General features: G+C 41.1%; 1 protein-coding gene across 2 annotated transcripts; it reads left to right on the top strand.

The window, feature by feature from the left end:
* The first annotated feature begins 108 nt into the window (after positions 1 to 108).
* On the top strand, positions 109 to 17,525 carry ALG11 (ALG11 alpha-1,2-mannosyltransferase). 2 transcript variants are annotated; one of them, XM_047857848.1, is made up of 6 exons: positions 109 to 323; positions 5,753 to 5,983; positions 9,923 to 10,854; positions 14,222 to 14,550; positions 16,736 to 16,863; positions 17,124 to 17,525. In XM_047857848.1, exons 1-4 carry the CDS (start codon positions 280 to 282, stop codon positions 14,491 to 14,493), a joined length of 1,479 nt encoding a protein of 492 aa, XP_047713804.1. In that variant the 5' UTR covers positions 109 to 279; the 3' UTR covers positions 14,494 to 14,550; positions 16,736 to 16,863; positions 17,124 to 17,525. The 2 variants fall into 2 exon arrangements, with proteins under 2 accessions (XP_047713804.1, XP_047713795.1); XM_047857839.1 differs by having other exon boundaries at positions 16,736 to 17,525.
* The last annotated feature ends 985 nt before the right edge of the window (positions 17,526 to 18,510 follow it).

Raw genomic sequence — 18,510 nt, 5'->3', positions numbered from 1 at the left:
GCGGGTGCCCGGCTGTCTATCACAGGCCACGCCCTCTCCAGCCCTACTCCCACTACGGCCCCGCCCGCTGGGGGGGCGGGACCCTTGTGCGCCACGCCGAAAACTTGTCTCCTCCCCGGGAGATTCTATTGACTGGAAGGCCGTGGGAAGCTACTACCAGCAGCCAATTGAAACGCGAAATCTGCCCCATGGGGGCGGAGAGAACACCGCCCGCTTCCTCGGGAGCCAATAGAGAAGAGGAACAGCGAAGCGCTTCCTGAGTTCGGGGGTCGAGGGAAGATGGCGACCACCAAAGGGGGTTGGTGCTTGTGCGAGTTACTGAGGTGAGGAGCTGGTGGTGTGGGCTCGCAGGCGTTTTCTGTTTCGCGGTGGTTCTTGTCCGCCCAGGGCAACTGAAGTTTGCGGGGAAGGGGGATCTTCTAGTCACGAATTTAGGCCTCAAGGATAGCGCTGTTCTCACTTCGGAGTCTTTTAATTAGACTGAAGCAGACTGGGTTAAAGACTCAGTTAACCGCGTTTTCTTCGCCTGCCCCACTTCTGGCTGAAGGGTGCAGTTTCCCTTCCTTTTTCTTTTTTGTTCTCACTCCAACTATTCTGTTATAAGTTATCCATATTCATTTCTCGTTTTCCTTTATAATTGAGCCATGGATCATTTTCCACACTATCGTCTCTCTTTTTGGTAAAGAATAAACTGGCTCTTGTCACGTCTTAGTTTCCCCTCTTTCACTCACCAAAATGGTCGCTGTTAACATATGTCACTTAAATATGTTAACCTTAAAAATAAAACAGCTATCTTACCGGCAAAAATGGTTTGGCTGGTTTTGTTTGTTTGTTTCGGGAGTAGCAGAGAATTGCATTTCTGGATATACAAGCTATGACAAAACCATACCTGGCAAGTTCTACCAACGAGAGGACCGTTGTTTTATGGAGAAGGAGGAAGTTGAAGGGGTGGGGGGGGTTGAAGTCGGCTGGAGAAAAGCAAGAGTAGTGAGGGTTTCTCATTGGCTGAGTTGCAGGAGTACTCTTGTGGGAAATGCGTCGTACATCTCTCCCTGTTGGGGCCTGTTAGTGGCCATTCCATCGTGTTTAGGATTCTACTGTTGGATGCTGTAATTGACAGTCCTTCATGAAATTGACATTTGAGTGATAGGGCTCCTCTGCGTTCCCCCTTCTGGCCTCCTGACTCCATTTTAGTGAGATTTCTCTTTATTTTCACAAATAAAAAGTTTATGTTGAATCATCTTCATGATCATCCATTGATCTTTATTTCCGGTTGATGTAGGAGTAATACAAAATTGTATCACATAGGTAATACATTGTTTCTTATAGAAGAGTTAGGAAATAGAGGAGCAAAAAAGAAAACTGGCCAGGCGTGCTACCATCTGGAGATAACTACTGTTAACATTTTGGTGAAAAAAAACCCAGACTTTTTCCCCCCTACTTTTATTGTTGTAATACTACTGTTTTTTTACCTGACTTGCCCTAAATTTATTTAAAAAAAAAAAAAGACCTATTATATTCCAGCTACACAGTTCTTTTAACACCTACCTATTTTTGTTCAGGTTGAAATTTGTAATTAACATGATAGCATCCTGCAGTGTATACATATCCTCTCCAAAATTCAGGTATTGTTTCTTCATTTTGTCCCCTCTACTCCAATTTCTATAATGATTATTTAAAACATTTTGAACAGGAAAGTCTATTTTCAGAGGCTTCATATTCTTCCCTGACATTTGAAATATCCCTGACTCAGTGCTTTGCGCATCACAATGGCTAAATAAATGTTTGTCGAATGAATGAGTCACTGTTGATTAGTTATCTTTTAAAGCCTTGGGTTTCTGTGGTAAACATTATTTAATGGCACATATTTTTAGTTTATATACGTGTGTGTGTGTGTGTGTGTGTGTGTGTGTGTGTGTGTGTATACTGTATAGTTGAATGTTTATTTTTGAGAGTGAGAGAGAGAAAGCACGAGTTGGGGAAGGGCAGAGAGCGAGGGAAACACAGAATCTGAAGCAGGCTCCAGGCTCTGAGTTGTCAGCACAGAACCCAATGCAGGGCTTGAACCCACAAACTGTGAGATCATGACCTGAGCCGAAGTCGGATGCTTAACTGGACTGAGCCACCAGGCGCCCCTATTTTTAGTTAGATTTAAACAAATTCTAAAATGGATAGTTTTGATGTGCAAGTACTGTAGGATGTTTAATAAATTTATATAGTCTGTATCTTTGAAACTAAGAGACTCAATAAAGGACTGGCTCAACTTTAGTTATTAGTAGGATTTATTTTTTCTGATTTTAAGTTAAATAGTTCAGTTTGAAAATCCTATCACATGAATCTTACCACTTAACTCATTAGAAGGAAATGCCATAAAAATCCTTGGATTCTATGGATCAGCCTCATTTTAAATTAAATGGGCTTTTAACTTTTCCTGGGAAAGCTGTATAATATTCTTTTTATGAACAGATATATTCCAAACATTAAATAATTGACAAATCTTACCACTTATGTCAAACCCTGTTCATCCTTTAAGTCAGTAGTTCTCAAAGTATGGTCCATAGACCTTGACAGGTCCTCAAGACTCTTTTAATAGTTCTTCAAGATCAAAACTATTTTTATAATAATTTATGCTAACATTTGCTTTCTCATTATGTTTACATTTGCACCAATGGTGCAAAAGTAATAGTGGATAAAACTGCTACTTACTACAAATCGAGGCAATGAAATCAAAGTATACGAGAAGTCTTGTGTTTTTCACCACCGTGCACTTGCTAAAGCCAGTTTTACTAAGAATGTCCTTGATGAAACAGTAAAAATTAATTTTGTTAAGAATTAACCTTGAGTTGAATACATATCTTTTTAATATATATAATGTCTTCATAGTGAAGTATGATGCTTCTCTCAAGGAAAAGTTCTTGCATGATTGCTAAGTTGAAAGCTGAATTAGACACTTTTTTATGGGACGTGGTTTCTACTTGAAAGAATGACTGACAAAGTATGGTTCTTCTGACTTGGCTTTGAAAATGAATGAAGTGACCCTGTCAGTTCAAAGAAAACAAGTGACAGAATTTATTGCTAATAATAAAGTTGGAACTCTCAAGTGAAAATTAGAATTTGGAGAACCTGTATCTGCCATTCAAAGCTTGACCACTTTCCAATAATTAAAAGATTTTCCTGAAGAGATGGGTAGTGATATTAACAAATGTGATTTGGGGATATTATACAATGAAAAAATGTGCCCACATTTGGAAAGTCTGCATAAGTCATGAACCAATATTTTCCAAATAATCAAGTCATGACATTACAAAATCATGTATAGGTAAGAGATCCACTTAAAGTACAAGATTTCAGTATAACACAGTATGAAAAGGACATTGATTGGCTTTCAAACTCCATGTTGCTCCTGACAATTAAGAAATTACCACTTGTCTAATTTGGTATAACATCACAGAAAAATGCTGTAACCATCTGAAAAGGGTATTTAAACACACTCCCCTTTCCTACTACATATCTGAGTGAGCTTAGATTTCCTTCATATACTTCAAGTAAAACAACATATCACTAAGATTGAATGCAGAAGCAGATATTAAAAGCCACTATCTTTTGTTAAGCCAGACATTAAAGAGGTCTGCAAATATCTAAAACAGTAATACCCTTCTTACTGAGTTTCTTTTTTGTTTGTTTGGAAAAAAGGGCTTTTTTAATAAAAATGTTTTATATTAACTTGTAATGGATTTGTCATTGTCAGAATAATTCATTAAATTCCTCAGTTTCATTTCCGATATGCTAAATATTGGTAGATATAATCAATGTAAATGAGTATTTCTCAACAAGGGCTGATTTTAACTTCTGCAGGACATTTAGCAATGTCGAAATAATTCTTATGGTCATGATTGGAAGGGTACTGTAGGCATCCAGTGGGTTGAGACCAGGAATGCAGCTAAACATCCTATAATGCATAAGACAGTCCCTGCAGACAAAGAATTATTGTGGTCTAAAATGTCAGCAGTGCCGAGGTTGGGAAATCCTGATAGAAATAAAAGCTGTATGGGGTCTTCAGGAATTTTTAAGAGTTTAAAGATATCCTGAGATCAATCATTCTAATAAGTCAAATACGTCTTCAAACAGTGCACTTATTCACAATAGGAAATCCCACATGAGAAGTTTGTTTCCAAACTAAATATAAGTAAGATATTTATTTCTGCCAGGGCTCCTGGGTGGCTCAGTCGGTTAAGCATCCAACTCTTGTTTTGGCTCAGGTCATGATCTCATGGTTCTCATGGCCCTATGTCAGGCTGCACTGTCAGATTTTCTCTCTGTGCTTGGGATTCTCTCTCTCCCTCTCTGCCCCTCCCACTTACTCTCTGTCTCTCTCTCTCAAAATAAATAAATAAACTTTAAAAATTAAGAAAAAAAGTTATTTCTCTGAAGAATTTATGTCTTCTACTTATGGACAATGAAAACTATGCAAGTACACAAAATATCCCCATACATGCTTGGATCATTAAGCCCTTCAGAGCCCAATCTGCTTTTCACTACCACATACAAACTTAGAGTCTGTATATCTATGTCCCCCACCTGTCACTGCTCCCCACCAAATACTTGAACTCCCCCGCCCTGAGTTTTCATTATTTAAGTTTTAGTATTTTAGTGTTTTTATGTGTTACAAGCTCCCCAGATCCTTTATAAAGGGTAGGCAGGATATAAAAAATATGAAGCTAGATACCAGCTATATTGCCCAACGCTAACAGAAAAACACACTTTGAAAAATTATTTTAACATTATCTAAGAGACGTCTGAAGAGGTAAAGAATTTTGTATGCAGTCAACAAACACGGATGCCTTCTCTGGGCCAGGCATTATGCTAGGCGTTGGCATCCAGTGGTAAACAAGCCTGGGTCCTTCCTTGCCTTTGCAGAGCTTCAGTCAGCCTGGCAGTAAGAGCCTTTTAGCAGTCAGTGGGGGAGTGAGTATGGAGTAGAATTTTCAGGGCATTTATGGCAACTCATTTAGAGGCACATAAGGAAAGGCAGTGTTCTAGGGTCATAGAAACAGATCAGATGCAGAACTTGTAATAGAAATGGAGAGATCTAAGTTCCTCTCACCCCAGAAATTGTTCTATTTGAGGCGAAATGAAAGAATAAAAATGATTTGCTACCTTATCAAACTTTTAACTAATTAAATGTTCATTACTAGTTAAATGTTCATTTTAACTAATTAAATGTTCATTGATCATTCAGAGACATACTGCTCGGGTTCTGTGTTGTGATTTTTGAGGGTCAGATGCCATTCCTGATCATGTCTTGCTTAGGTTAATAAATTTGTTTTTAGTCCTTTTTTTAAAAAAAATTTTTTTTTAACATTGATTTTTGAGACAGGGAGAGACAGAGCATGAACAGGGGAGGGTCAGAGAGAGGGAGACACAGAATCTGAAACAGGCTCCAGGCTCTGAGCTGTCAGCACAGAGCCCGACGCGGGGCTCGAACTCACAGACCGCGAGATCATGACCTGAGCTGAGCCGGCCGCTTAACCGACTGAGCCACCCAGGCGCCCCTGTTTTTAGTCCCTTAACACATACACTGTTAGGAGAAAAGTGGCTCAACATTGATTTTTACTGCTGATTAAAAAGTATTTCGTTAGCAGACTCCCAGGTATAAAAATCTCTCTTTACTACTGATATATAAAGTGGATATGTAAAAGTGGACTTTAATTTGTTGTTTCTGTTGATTTTCATATTTTCCTTCTTGTTCCAGGTTTTTTTATTCATTATTCCTCCCTGGCCTGACAGTATGTGGAATTTTATGCATATGTTTGTTCATTATCCTCTGGGGAATCAGACTGCTGGTACGAAGAAAGAAAGACTCAGTAGCAACTAGCAAAAATGGGAAAAATCAACTGGTGATTGCATTTTTTCATCCGTACTGCAATGCTGGTGGCGGAGGAGAAAGAGTTTTGTGGTGTGCCTTAAGGGCTCTGCAGAAAAAGTAGGTATGCATCTTTCTTAGCTCATTTGCTCTCGTATTACCTTTAAAAAAAAAAAAAATCATTGCCCAGAAACTTAACTTTCTCTCACCTTACTCGTGGCCAGGAATTAATTGTTCTTCAATAAGGAAACGCTCCAGGGGCGCCTGGGTGGCGCAGTCGGTTGAGCGTCCGACTTCGGCCAGGTCACGATCTCGCGGTCCGTGAGTTCGAGCCCCGCGTCAGGCTCTGGGCTGATGGCTCGGAGCCTGGAGCCTGTTTCCGATTCTGTGTCTCCCTCTCTCTCTGCCCCTCCCCCGTTCATGCTCTGTCTCTCTCTGTCCCAAAAATAAATAAACGTTGAAATAAAAAAAAAATTAAAAAAATAAAAAAATTAAAAAATAAAAAAAATAATAAGGAAACGCTCCTGTTATGTGCCAGCCTGCCTTACAAGATCCTGTTGAATTTTAGTTGATATGATAAAGAAATGGAAAGGGAAAGTATCCACCCTTTAATGGCAAAATTTAGCGGGGATAACTGTCACCTTGGAAGAACGTGTGGAGAAGTTGAATAGTAAACAGAAATATATCAAGCAATACCAAGGAACACTTTAAGCCTGAATACATTTAGTCCATAGTGGCACACAGGAGATAATCTCTGTGAGAGCATCTATCTGATTTTAATGTTGATATCATTACCAGTTAGTCTTAAGTTACCATGTTCGAAAGAATATGCTGCTACCCGGTCATTTCATGTTTTAGGCTTCCTTCTCCCCACCTGCATGTCCAAACGTAGGAGGAATAAACACAGTAAAGTACAAATTCCATTTGTGGTTTTATCATAGGAGGAAACTATTATTCTTCCCTGGTTACGCTACTTCCTGGCACATGCCCTTCATCCAGTTCCAGAGCCTTCAAACAGAATTCCCCTCATTCTACATCTCTGTTTCTTGGCTCATCCTGGCTTCCAGCCACCACCCTTGTATTTCCTCTGCCATCTTCCATAACTCCCTGGATCTAAAATGTGTTCTTAGATCTCAGCTTACTGCCCGCCTTTCTGAGGTCTTCCCTGCTCCTTCTCTAATCACTACTGCTCTTTCCTTCTCCTAACTCTGTGCATTAACTTGTCTACCTGGATTCTCTCACTCTTGAGGGCAGCGGTCAAGTTTTGTGATAGCTCTACTGTACTCCCCAGCAAACTCTGTTATTCCCAAGTCACCTGCGGGGAAAGAAGTCCAAATCCTCAGTAGAACATAGAAGATACTTTTTCATCTTGTTCTTGCCACATTTTATTTTTCATCCCTCCCCATTCCTTCATGTATACTTTGCTCAGCACACTGAACTAGGAGCATCAGGCTCTCTCTATAGATTCCTTGCCTTTCCATACGGTGTTCCTTTTTTTTTTTTCTGACCTTTTTCTCCTCAGCTAATTTCTACAAGCCTCTCCTGACTCAGCATAAACTACAATACACTTTTCATTCGATCTAGAAATATTTCTTGGGGACCTACTGTGTGTCAGGCACTGTTGAGTTGAGATTGAATGGTGAACAAAATAGATCATGGATCTTAGATTTTAGTGGAGAGGAGACAAAATAATACCTAAAAAGAAAAATACCAAATGGTGAGAGATGCTACGCAAGAAATTAAAATAGGACTCCATACTTTATTTTTTTAATGTTTACTTATTTTGAGAGAGAGAGAGAACGGGAAAGGGGCAGAGAGAGGGAGAAAGAGAATTCCAAGCAGCTCTGCACTGAGCAGAGCTTGGGGCTTGATCTCATGACCATGAGATCATGATCTGAGCCGAAATCAAGAGTCAGATGCCTAACCGGCAGAGCCACTCAGGTGCCCCGGGAATGATTCCATACTTTAGACTGAGTAAGTAGGGAAAATCTCCAAGGAGGTGATACTTCACTGAAGTTTAAATGACAAAAGCAGCTGACGTACTGAGCATTTACTATGTGCCAGGCATTGTTTGAAGTGTTTTACACGTGTCAGCTCACCCAATCTTCAGAGTAACCTTACGAGATTGTTACAGTTACCCTCATTTGACAGATAAGGGAACTGCATTACAGAGCCCATGTTGTAAATCACATGCCATACCGTCTGCCTCAGGAAAACACAGTGAAGATGAGAAAAGAGAGTTCAAAACGGAGGGAACAACTCTTGCAAGTCCCCTAAGACTGGAAGGAGCCTGTCTCGTTCAGAGAAAGGAATCCAGTTTGGCTGACCCTGTGGGTACGTGAGAGAGCGGAGGCAGGGTCCAGATTATTCAGGGCTTGAGTGAGTAGAGTGAGGAGTCTAGCTGGTATTCTAAGTGCTGTGGGAAACTATATGAGTGTTTCAGACAGAGAGATGATATTCTGCTTATCTGTTGCTACGTGACAAGCCACCCCAAAACGCAATGGCTAAAGCAAGAATTTCTCATTATTTTTCACAGTTTGGGGATTGATGGGCCCTGTTTGAAATCCTGCATACCAAGCTGCTGCAGTTAGATGGCAGCTGGCTCCAAGTCATCTGAAGGCTTCTCCACTAACATACCTGCTTCCTGGGCTGGGATGATTGCAACAGTGACAGTGGGTGAGGGTGGAGAACACTGGTCAGGCATCTCTGTCGCCCGCAGCCTCTCTACGTGACTCGCTTGGGCTTGCACACAACATGGCAGTCTCAGGATAGTTGGACGTCTTATGTGACAGCTGACTTCTCTAGAGCAAAGCAGAAATTACCATCCCCATAGAACTTGGCTCTAGAAACTGGCAAAATGTCACCTTTGACATAGTCTATTGGTAAAAGCAGTCACAGAGCCCGTCATTCCAGGGGAAGGGACATAGATCCCACCACTTGATAAGTGTCAAAGAATTTGTGGCCATCTTTAAGCAATCGGAGATGACAATCGTTTTTACGTTTTATAAGGATCATTCCAGGGGCACCTGAGTGGCTCAGTGGGTTAAGCATCTGACCCTTAATCTCAGTTCAGGTCATGATCTCACGGTTCTTGAGTTTGAGCCCCGCTTTGGGCTCTGCACTGACAGTGCGGAGCCTGCTTGCGATTCTCTCTGTCTCTCTGCCCCTCTCCCTGCTCATGTGTCCAAGCTCTCTCCCTCTCTCTCTGTCTCTCAAAAATAAATAAACGTTAAAAAAAAAAACAAAAAAACACCTCAGTCTAAGGATCATTCTGCCTGTGGGGAAGTGCAGTTAGATGCTCATCCTTTGGGTCTGCACAGCATCCCATGGCTGTCTTTATCAACACATATCACAGTTTTGCAGTTTTCTGTTTATATCTGTTTTCCCCACTGAACTCAGCTCCTCGAGGGTAGAGACCCTCTAATCCCTGAATCCCCAGAACCTAGTAGCTCATACTAGATATTTAAGAAATGTTTTATGACTCAGTAGCCAAAAACACCATCAGAGCAAATGCCAAAAGCATAGTCATAAGAATATATACTTTTAAAGACTTCCATTATTATTATACCCTATCTGATTTTGATGCAGGCACCTGATCTAGCTTTTAGAATCTTATTGCATTTCTCAGATAAAAATAGAGTAACGCTTTAGCATCTATGATCCTGTCTAAAGATACATTTAGTAAGTTTTAACTCTTGTTTAGGAGTACGTTATTGATATTACCATTTTATACTGAAAAGGTCGTCAGAATAAAGTTTCTGTGTATTTCATAAAAGCGGAAATGTCAGCAATTTCTGTTGATGTCTGCTCCATGCAAAACTCTCAGAAGAGGAAATAGCAAAGAACTCGAAGTCTCATTTGGAGGACTAACATTTAACTCCCAGGACAGCAGAGGACTTGGGATCAGCAGACCAAGTGCAATGAAGGAAAAACAGTGGAAAACATTTTTTTTCAATATAGAAATAACCTTCTTTATGATTGTGACAAAATAATTATCTCCAACTTTTCTGCTCGATTTTAACCTAAACCAGTGAAAATCTTTACTGCATTCTGTTTTAGGTATCCTGAAGCAATTTATGTTGTGTATACTGGTGACGTGAACGTCAGTGGTCAACAGATTCTAGAAGGTGCTTTCCGAAGATTTAACATCAGGCTCACTCACCCAGTGAAGTTTGTTTTCCTGAGGAAACGCTACCTTGTGGAAGATTCGCTCTATCCTCACTTCACACTGCTGGGCCAAAGTCTAGGATCCATTTTTCTTGGCTGGGAAGCTCTAATGCAGTGTGTTCCTGACGTTTACATCGATTCAATGGGATACGCGTTCACACTGCCTCTGTTTAAGTATCTAGGTGGTTGTCGCATTGGCAGCTACGTTCATTATCCCACGATCAGCACTGATATGCTGTCTGTAGTGAAGAACCAAAATGTCGGATTTAATAACGCAGCCTTCATTACCAGGAATCCTTTCCTCAGCAAAGTAAAGCTCATCTATTACTATTTATTTGCTTTTATTTATGGACTTGTGGGTTCTTGCAGTGATGTAGTGATGGTCAATTCTTCTTGGACACTAAACCACATTCTCTCACTGTGGAAAGTCGGGAATTGCACTAATATTGTTTACCCACCTTGTGATGTACAGACCTTTCTGGACATTCCCTTACATGAGAAAAAGACAACCCCAGGACATTTGCTGGTTTCCATTGGCCAGTTCCGGCCTGAAAAGAATCATCCTTTGCAGATCAAAGCCTTTGCTAAGTTGCTGAATAAGAAGGTGGCTGGATCACTTCCTTCCCTTAAACTTGTCCTCATTGGAGGGTGTCGTAACCAAGATGATGAGCTCAGGGTAAACCAACTGAGAAAGCTTTCTGAGGATCTGGGAGTTCAAGAAGATGTGGAATTTAAAATAAACATTCCATTTGATGAGTTAAAGACTTACTTGTCTGAAGCAACAGTTGGTCTGCACACCATGTGGAACGAGCATTTTGGGATTGGTGAGTTTGTCCTTTCAGCGACTCGTTTGGTGTCCTGAGATGGACATTTGGGTTCTCTTGATAAAATATTTTTTTTTAATTTTTTTTTATATGAAATTTATTGACAAATTGGTTTCCATACAACACCCAGTGCTCATCCCAAAAGGTGCCCTCAATACCCATCACCCACCCTCTCCTCCCTCCCACCCCCCATCAACCCTCAGTTTGTTCTCGTTTTTTTTTTTTTTCAATGTTTATTTATTTTTGGGACAGAGAGAGACAGAGCATGAACGGGGGAGGAGCAGAGAGAGAGGGAGACACAGAATCGGAAACAGGCTCCAGGCTCTGAGCCATCAGCCCAGAGCCCGACGTGGGGCTCGAACTCACAGACCGCGAGATCGTGACCTGGCTGAAGTCGGACGCTCAACCGAGTGCGCCACCCAGGCGCCCCAGTTTGTTCTCGTTTTTAACAGTCTCTTATGCTTTGGCTCTCTCGCACTCTAACCTCTTTTTTTTTTTTTTTTTTCCTTCCCCTCCCCCATGGGTTCCTGTTAAGTTTCTCAGGATCCACATGAGAGTGAAACCATATGGTATCTGTCTTTCTCTGTATGGCTTATTTCACTTAGCATCACACTCTCCAGTTCCATCCACGTTGCTACAAAAGGCCATATTTCATTTTTTCTCATTGCCACCTAGAATTCCATTGTGTATATAAACCACAATTTCTTTATCCATTCATCGGTTGATGGACATTTAGGCTCTTTCCATAATTTGGCTATTGTTGAGAGTGCTGCTATGAACATTGGGGTACAAGTGGCCCTGTGCATCAGTACTCCTGTATCCCTTGGATAAATTCCTAGCAGTGCTATTGCTGGGTCATAGGGTAGGTCTATTTTTAATTTTCTGAGGAACCTCCACACTGCTTTCCAGAGCGGTCTTGATAAAATAATAATACTCTAGAAGTTCACATCAGGTCTAATTCTCCTCTCCCAGTCTGCCAAGTAAACTTTTTTCATTTGAGACCCCGCAGGACATAACAGTATGTAGTCAATAATAATAGCTGATATTTATTGACAGCTTACTGTGCATAAGTCACTGTTGAGATCTTTACAAGTATTATCTGATTTAATCCTCTCTGAAACCCTGCTTGATGTACTGTTATTTCCATTTGACGAATAAAGAAACTCAGGCACAGAGAGGTTTTGAACTTGCCCTTGTTCAGCCTTAGCAATAAGAGATAGAGCTTGGATCCTAACTCAGCCCCTGCTCTTACCTACCAGTTTCTCTGCCCCACCTAACCCTATGTCTGGACTGGTACAGATTCCTGGCCTAATCTCACTGAAGGACCAAATCCGAATCTCCGGGTGGGGCCCAGGTAGATGTATTTCAGTAAACCTCATCAGGTGATTTTCATGTACACCAAAAGCTGAGCTGACAGGGCTCCTCATGGCAATTCTGTTGTTTCTTCTGTTGATTCCCTACCCATTATTGAAATGGCCTACCCTCCTTTTTCTGCCAAAACCCATTATAAGTGTCTGACTTTCATCTCCTTAGCCTTTAATTTCGCCTTTCTTGTTTATTCTAGCACAAGCTGCTCTCTATATCCTGACTTCCTGTTATGCATACATTTGGCATAAAGTCAACTGCTGTCTTGTGTCTAATTTGGTTCAACATCTATTTCTCAAATGGCTGCTTTGTGTCCACACTGCTAGGTGTTCAGGGAAAATGGAAAAACATAAAGTGAAGTCTCCTGTGCTAAGGCTATGATTTCTCTTACCCTCCTGTCTATCCCTAGTGGGTCGCACATTACTGAGCCCAGACATACAGCAAGAACTTTTTGATTCAGACCTTCTGCACAGGGTCTGACTCCCTGTGCCTCCTCCCACGGAGACTTACGGGAGCATTCAGTGTGCCAGGCACGTGGCGGGTGCTGGGAAAATGACTGGGAGACAGGACCTGTTGTTCCCTTCTGAGACTTCCAGCTCTGTGTGTGATACAGACCAGTTAAACAGCACTTTACTGGACACGGTGCTAAGTGCTGTGCCAGGGCAAGTGCAGGGTGATTTGAAGCACCCAAGAGAAACACCTAACAGATTTGTGAGGTCAGAGAACAGTTGCCTGAGGAAATGGTGTGATGCGTAAGCTGGGACCTGAATGGTAATTAGAAGTTAGCCTTGCAAAAGATGGGAGAATATCCAGCAGAGGGAACAGCATCGTGACAGGTGGGACCATAAGGGCACTAGCAGGTGCACTCAGGGAACTAAGGGTTCGGTATGGCCGGAGCACACAGGAGGAACAACACGCTGATGGAGAGGGGAGCCGGGGCCAGGTGAAGCCAGTGGGAAAAGATAGACTGATTTTGAGTATTGGATTTAAAAGCTTTCTATTTCCTCAAGTTCACTGTGGTTGCCGTGGAGGGCTGGATCAGTGAGGAGCAGGGAGGGCCAGGGGAGGAAGGCAGGAGGATGTGTTGGGCTGCCCTGGCAACCTGGGTGACGTGCTGTGGTACAAACACGGTAGGCGAACACGCTCGAGGGAAATTCTGAGGCAGGATTGAACAGGACGTGGTGATTAATTGGACGTCTTACGTGAAGGAGAGAGAAGAGTCCAAGAGGACCTCCTGGGGTTTTGAGTGTAGGCAAATGTATGAACAGTGGATGGCTGTCACCTCGAGACAGAGTCCCAAGAGGAGAGGCAGTTGATGAGCCAGGTTCCCAGCAGGTAGAGTTAGAATGATCTGCAGGACACGGAGGTGGGTGTGTCCAGTGGACACTTGTCTCTACGAGTCTGCAGTGCAGGTGAGGGACCTGACCAGGAAACACAGACGGAGGAGTTCGTTGCTGTCCGGGTCGTTACGGAAGCCCCACGGAAGAGGGTCCGGTGGCCTAGGGAAAGTGCCCAGTGAGAAGAGGCCCCTGCTGCAAAATGCTGAGAACGAGCAGGGTTCAGAAGTGGGCAGAAGAGGAGGAGCCAGCAAAAAAGAAGAAGTAGAGGGAAGAGGGCAACCTCCTAATGCTGGAATTGGAACTCCTGAAATTTTGCTTTTGGTATCTCTTTACACCTTTTATCTTTCAGTCTGCCATCTTGCCAGCATTCTGTAGTCTACTTCATTTTATTACCTGCAAGGATCTGTTTTTTACAGACCGTTCTCTCGCCTGCTTGTCTGTTTCAATTAAGAACCAAGTAGCATTATTGTAAAGGCTAAAAACTAAAAAACTTAAAATTACTTGACACCATGGAAGTTTAAGTGAGCAGATTTATAGGCCCAACAGACATGTGGTTAAATTTCTCATGAGTGTCCTAAAATTTATAGAGGTTTCTGCTCATCCTTGTTCTTGTGAACACTCTCAGAAAGTTCAAAGACCACATGATTTTGTTTCTTTCTCAGGAGTTGTCGAGTGTATGGCAGCTGGCACGATTATCCTCGCACACAATTCAGGGGGCCCCAAGCTTGACATTGTCGTCCCTCATGAAGGAGAGATAACTGGATTTCTGGCTGAAAGCGAAGAAGGCTACGCGGAAACCATGGCTCATATTCTTTCCATGTCTGAGGAAAAGAGACTCCAAATCCGAAGCAGTGCTCGGGCATCTGTAAGCAGATTCTCTGATCAGGAGTTTGAACTGGCGTTCCTGTCATCTGTGGAGAGCTTATTCAAATAATGTCATATCTGTACAGATGAAAGATATTTTATATAAAATGGCGACATACCTTCATTCGTGAGTAATTTTTCTAAGCTTTTTCTGTATTGTAATAAAGTCAGCCTAAGCAGTGCTCTCAGCAGTATGTATATAGACAGGATGTTTATTTCAGTGAAAATGACAAAGGTCAAAATTACCTAAATTGTTTAAATGAAAAAATTTTAGATTAGGATTTTGTCTCAAATTCTGAAAAATATGGATCTGAAAGAAAAAAAATGAACGAACCATCTTAATTTTGGTCTAATTCACATTTTTTCAAGTCCTATTTGTCAAATCACTGTACTTTAGAACCCAGGAAAGAGAATTTACCTTTAGAAAAAAAGGAAATGTCGAAAGGAAAATGGAAGACTTGATAATTAATAGTTTGGTACTTTAGAAATGTTCTGCTATCTTGGGAACACGGAAAAATTCTAGTCCATTTAAATCCTAAATAGTAATTGTGGGTGACCTTCTTGGATATATCTAAAGATTCTCTTAAAAGAGAAAAGAGACTTTAGGCAGGCTTAATCATGTTCTGAAAGCTTGTAGTGAAAAGGCAGGGACTGGGACCGCCCTGTGGGCATGTGTCGGCTCGCAGGGGCCAGGAGGCCTCCAGCGATCCTTCCCACAGCTCCATATTTGTGAAATTAGGTTTTTGTTTGGTGCTATCAGTACATTTGAGAAGGATGCTCTCATCATCCCTTCACATTTCCACATCGCAGGAGGCTGGAAGCTAGGTTTAAGTTGTTCAGAAGGTCTGAGTGAGATCGCTTGGTAAGTTGTTTTTCTGATAGCCATGATAGAGTAGCCAGATCCGTCCACCCAGTCTCCGTTATCAGCATCATGCCTTGTAAGATGATGAGGTGGCCTTTGAAAAGAGCACCGGACTAGCAAAACACCTGGGCCTGATCCCTGTGTCATCATTTGCAAACATCTGATCTCTTAATACTCAAGCTGCTGCTTAATCTTTTTGAAACTTACATTCTACATCCATAATCTGGAGATGCTGATACCTGTCCTCACTACCTCCTAGTGATTCTGAGATGGAAAGTATGTGAAAAATACCTGGATAACTATCCAAGTTTTTTAAAGGTACCTTTATAAAGTAATTTAAAGATAACAATTTATAGTATATGTCTTTCGTAATCCTCCTTATTAATGCATTAGGGTTCAGTGTAGGCGAGTGGTTACTAAGTCAGTAGCTACGAATCAGTACACATTTAATGGGACTTCTGTGCTGAATAACTAGCACGAAAAGTATGTGGCTGTGCAGATGCAATTACAGAGAACTACAGCGTTTGGCATTTTCTGCACACATAATTAGCTCCTTCTAGTTCATAATCCACCTCCTGCACAGTCTGATACATATATATATATATATATATATGCATATATATATATTTTTTAATTTATTGTCAAGTTCGTTAACATACAGTGTAGTCTTGGCTTCAGGAGTAGATTCCTGTGATTCATCACTTACATGCAACACCCAGTGCTCATCCCAACAAGTGCCCTCCTCAATGCCCATCACCCAAATTCCCCACCCCCTCAACCACCCATGACCATCAACCCTCAGTTTGTTCTCTGTATTTAGAGTTTCTTATGGTTTGCCTCCCTCTCTGGATTTTATTTTTCCTTCCCTTCCCCTATGGTCATCTAGTTTCTCAAATTCCACATGAGTGAAATCATGTATCTGTCTTTCTCTGTCAATCTGATACATTTTTGTGTTAGGAGCATGTGAAAGAGGTATGTTTTTCCCTTCCAAACTCCTCTCATCCAGTCACCGACCTGGCCAGCTTTATTGTCTACTTCCAGTCGTTGACTCATCTACAGGCCACCTTCTGTCATCAGGTCAAAAAGCAGCAAAACAGAGGCCCAGGATGATATGACACACCAACATAGCTTTGGGTGGAGATGATTCAGTTTAGAAAAGAAAGATGGGGGTGTCTGGGTGGCTCGGTCAGGTAAGCATCCAACTTTGGCTCAGGTCATAATCTCGCAGTTCATGAGTTCGAGTCCCCCACATCAGGCTCTCTGCTGTCAGCGCAGAGCCCGCTTTGGATCCTCTGTCACCCTCTCTGCCCTCCCCTGTTTGTGCTCTTTCTCTCTTAAAAAAAAAAAAAATAAATAAACATTTAAAAAGAAAAAGAAGACTAGTGGACATTGGAGTTGGAAGGAACCCTACAAATCCTCTAATCCCGTTTTCTTCCTTTCAACTTTACAGACAAGAATCATTTAAAGACCTAAAGACTCCATTTCACAAAGCTGTTTAAGGACAAAAATCGGGATTATAACCTGGGACTTCTGACTCCAGCCCAGTTCACTTTCTTATCTTACAGCTAGTCTTTTGTGGTAAGATCCATACCACCGCCCCCTCAGTTTACCCATCAGCCCATAGAAAATCATGAGAATAAAGATAAAGAAATTGCAAGGGACTAAGAAGTAAAGGAAGAAAGGTTTCTGAAATCCCATAAAGCATTTCTTAATCTTGTTTCTTCAAAATTATTTTTTCATTTGTCACAAACATCACTGGAAACATAATTTGCATATATGTTCATCTTCCCTGTTCCTAATGTGATAGGACATGTCATTTTTTTTTTTTTTTTTGGAAGGACTGATAACCATGGAAAGCATCAAAGCAATATGTCTGCTGTCTGTCTGAAGAACTCTTGAGTGACTATTCCTGTAAAACATTGTTTTTGAGTGGTCCAAACACAGTATATTTTGAACCCACAGCAGTGGGGACGCACATTCTTATTTCAGTTGTGCATAACAAAATACCTGTTCTTTGTATCTCGACTTGTATCTAAATATGCCTTTAATAGATACAAAATCTGTTTGTCTCTAAGTATGATAGGAAGTGGTTTTCAGTCTCTTGGATACTTTTCCGCATATGGTGTATTTGTCCCCTCATGCAGGCTCTCAATTCGGAATTATCTGTTATCTACTACCAGTACTTCTAAGCTCCACATGCCAAGAATTTAAAAAATAAAAATGAAAAATTTAAAGATAAAGTAAAATTGTCTTGCCTCTAGTACCCAAGAAGAATAGGTTGTCAGGTTTAATAGACTTTTTCCTTTTAATGAATATTTCGGACCTACCAAACACTGCAGAACTTCCTATGTTTTAATAATTTTGGGGTTTCTTTTTTACAGTCATAGACAAAATTCTGAGAGAGTAGCCCCTGTAATTATCAGTGCTTTCAGAATATTTGTGTTTAATTATGTGAATGTACCCTAGACTCCAGGACTCTAATATGAATAGGGTGTCTGTGCTAAATCTTTCAGTGGGTACAACAAAAAAGTTAACCATGAGAAGCAATTCTGCAAATTACTAGAATCACATTATGCCCCTGTAATTTCCCCTACCTCTCCCACTGTTCCTCAGCTAATTCTTTTTCCTCTGTCCCCACCCTAAATCTAAGGCCACCCTTGGCTTCAAAGAAGCATCAGTTCTAATATTCGAGTGCTACGTGCTCACTTGGACTATCCATGGTACAAGATACTTAAAAGGGAAGTTAAAAGTTTGTACACATTTAAAGAATGATGAGTTTGATAGCTAGGGTACATAGTTACTAAGATGCATAATTTTTAATAAAATTTATTCTAAAAACACATGCAGGTGTGATCAATAGTTTCAACTTAACAAATGCAGCTACGTCTAAACCCAGAATAAAGTAGTCAGTTGTGCCTCAAGAACATGATTTAGATAACAGTGTATGTAAGATGGGTAAGGTGAATTAGGAGCTGACGTAGGTTGAAAAACCTTGAAGATATGTATACTTATCACAATGAATACTTCCTACTTTACAGCAAAGATTTTAAAATCTTACAATGAATAAGGGTTGGTGGCTGTTAGCTAAAGGAGACTTTAGCCACACATCTTGTCATTGGAGCAAACTTGATAGGCTTAAACATTGACCTTTTTTAAAAAAAATTTTTTTTAATGTTTATTTGAGACAGAGAGAGAGAGAGAGAGAGAGAGCTGGGGAGGGGCAGA

This window comes from Prionailurus viverrinus, chromosome A1 (assembly GCF_022837055.1).
Source record: "Prionailurus viverrinus isolate Anna chromosome A1, UM_Priviv_1.0, whole genome shotgun sequence".
In the NCBI taxonomy this organism is placed as follows: Eukaryota; Metazoa; Chordata; class Mammalia; order Carnivora; family Felidae; genus Prionailurus; species Prionailurus viverrinus.
The sequence above is the reverse complement of the archived record's forward strand: the minus strand, read 5'-3'. Positions and strand labels throughout refer to the sequence as shown.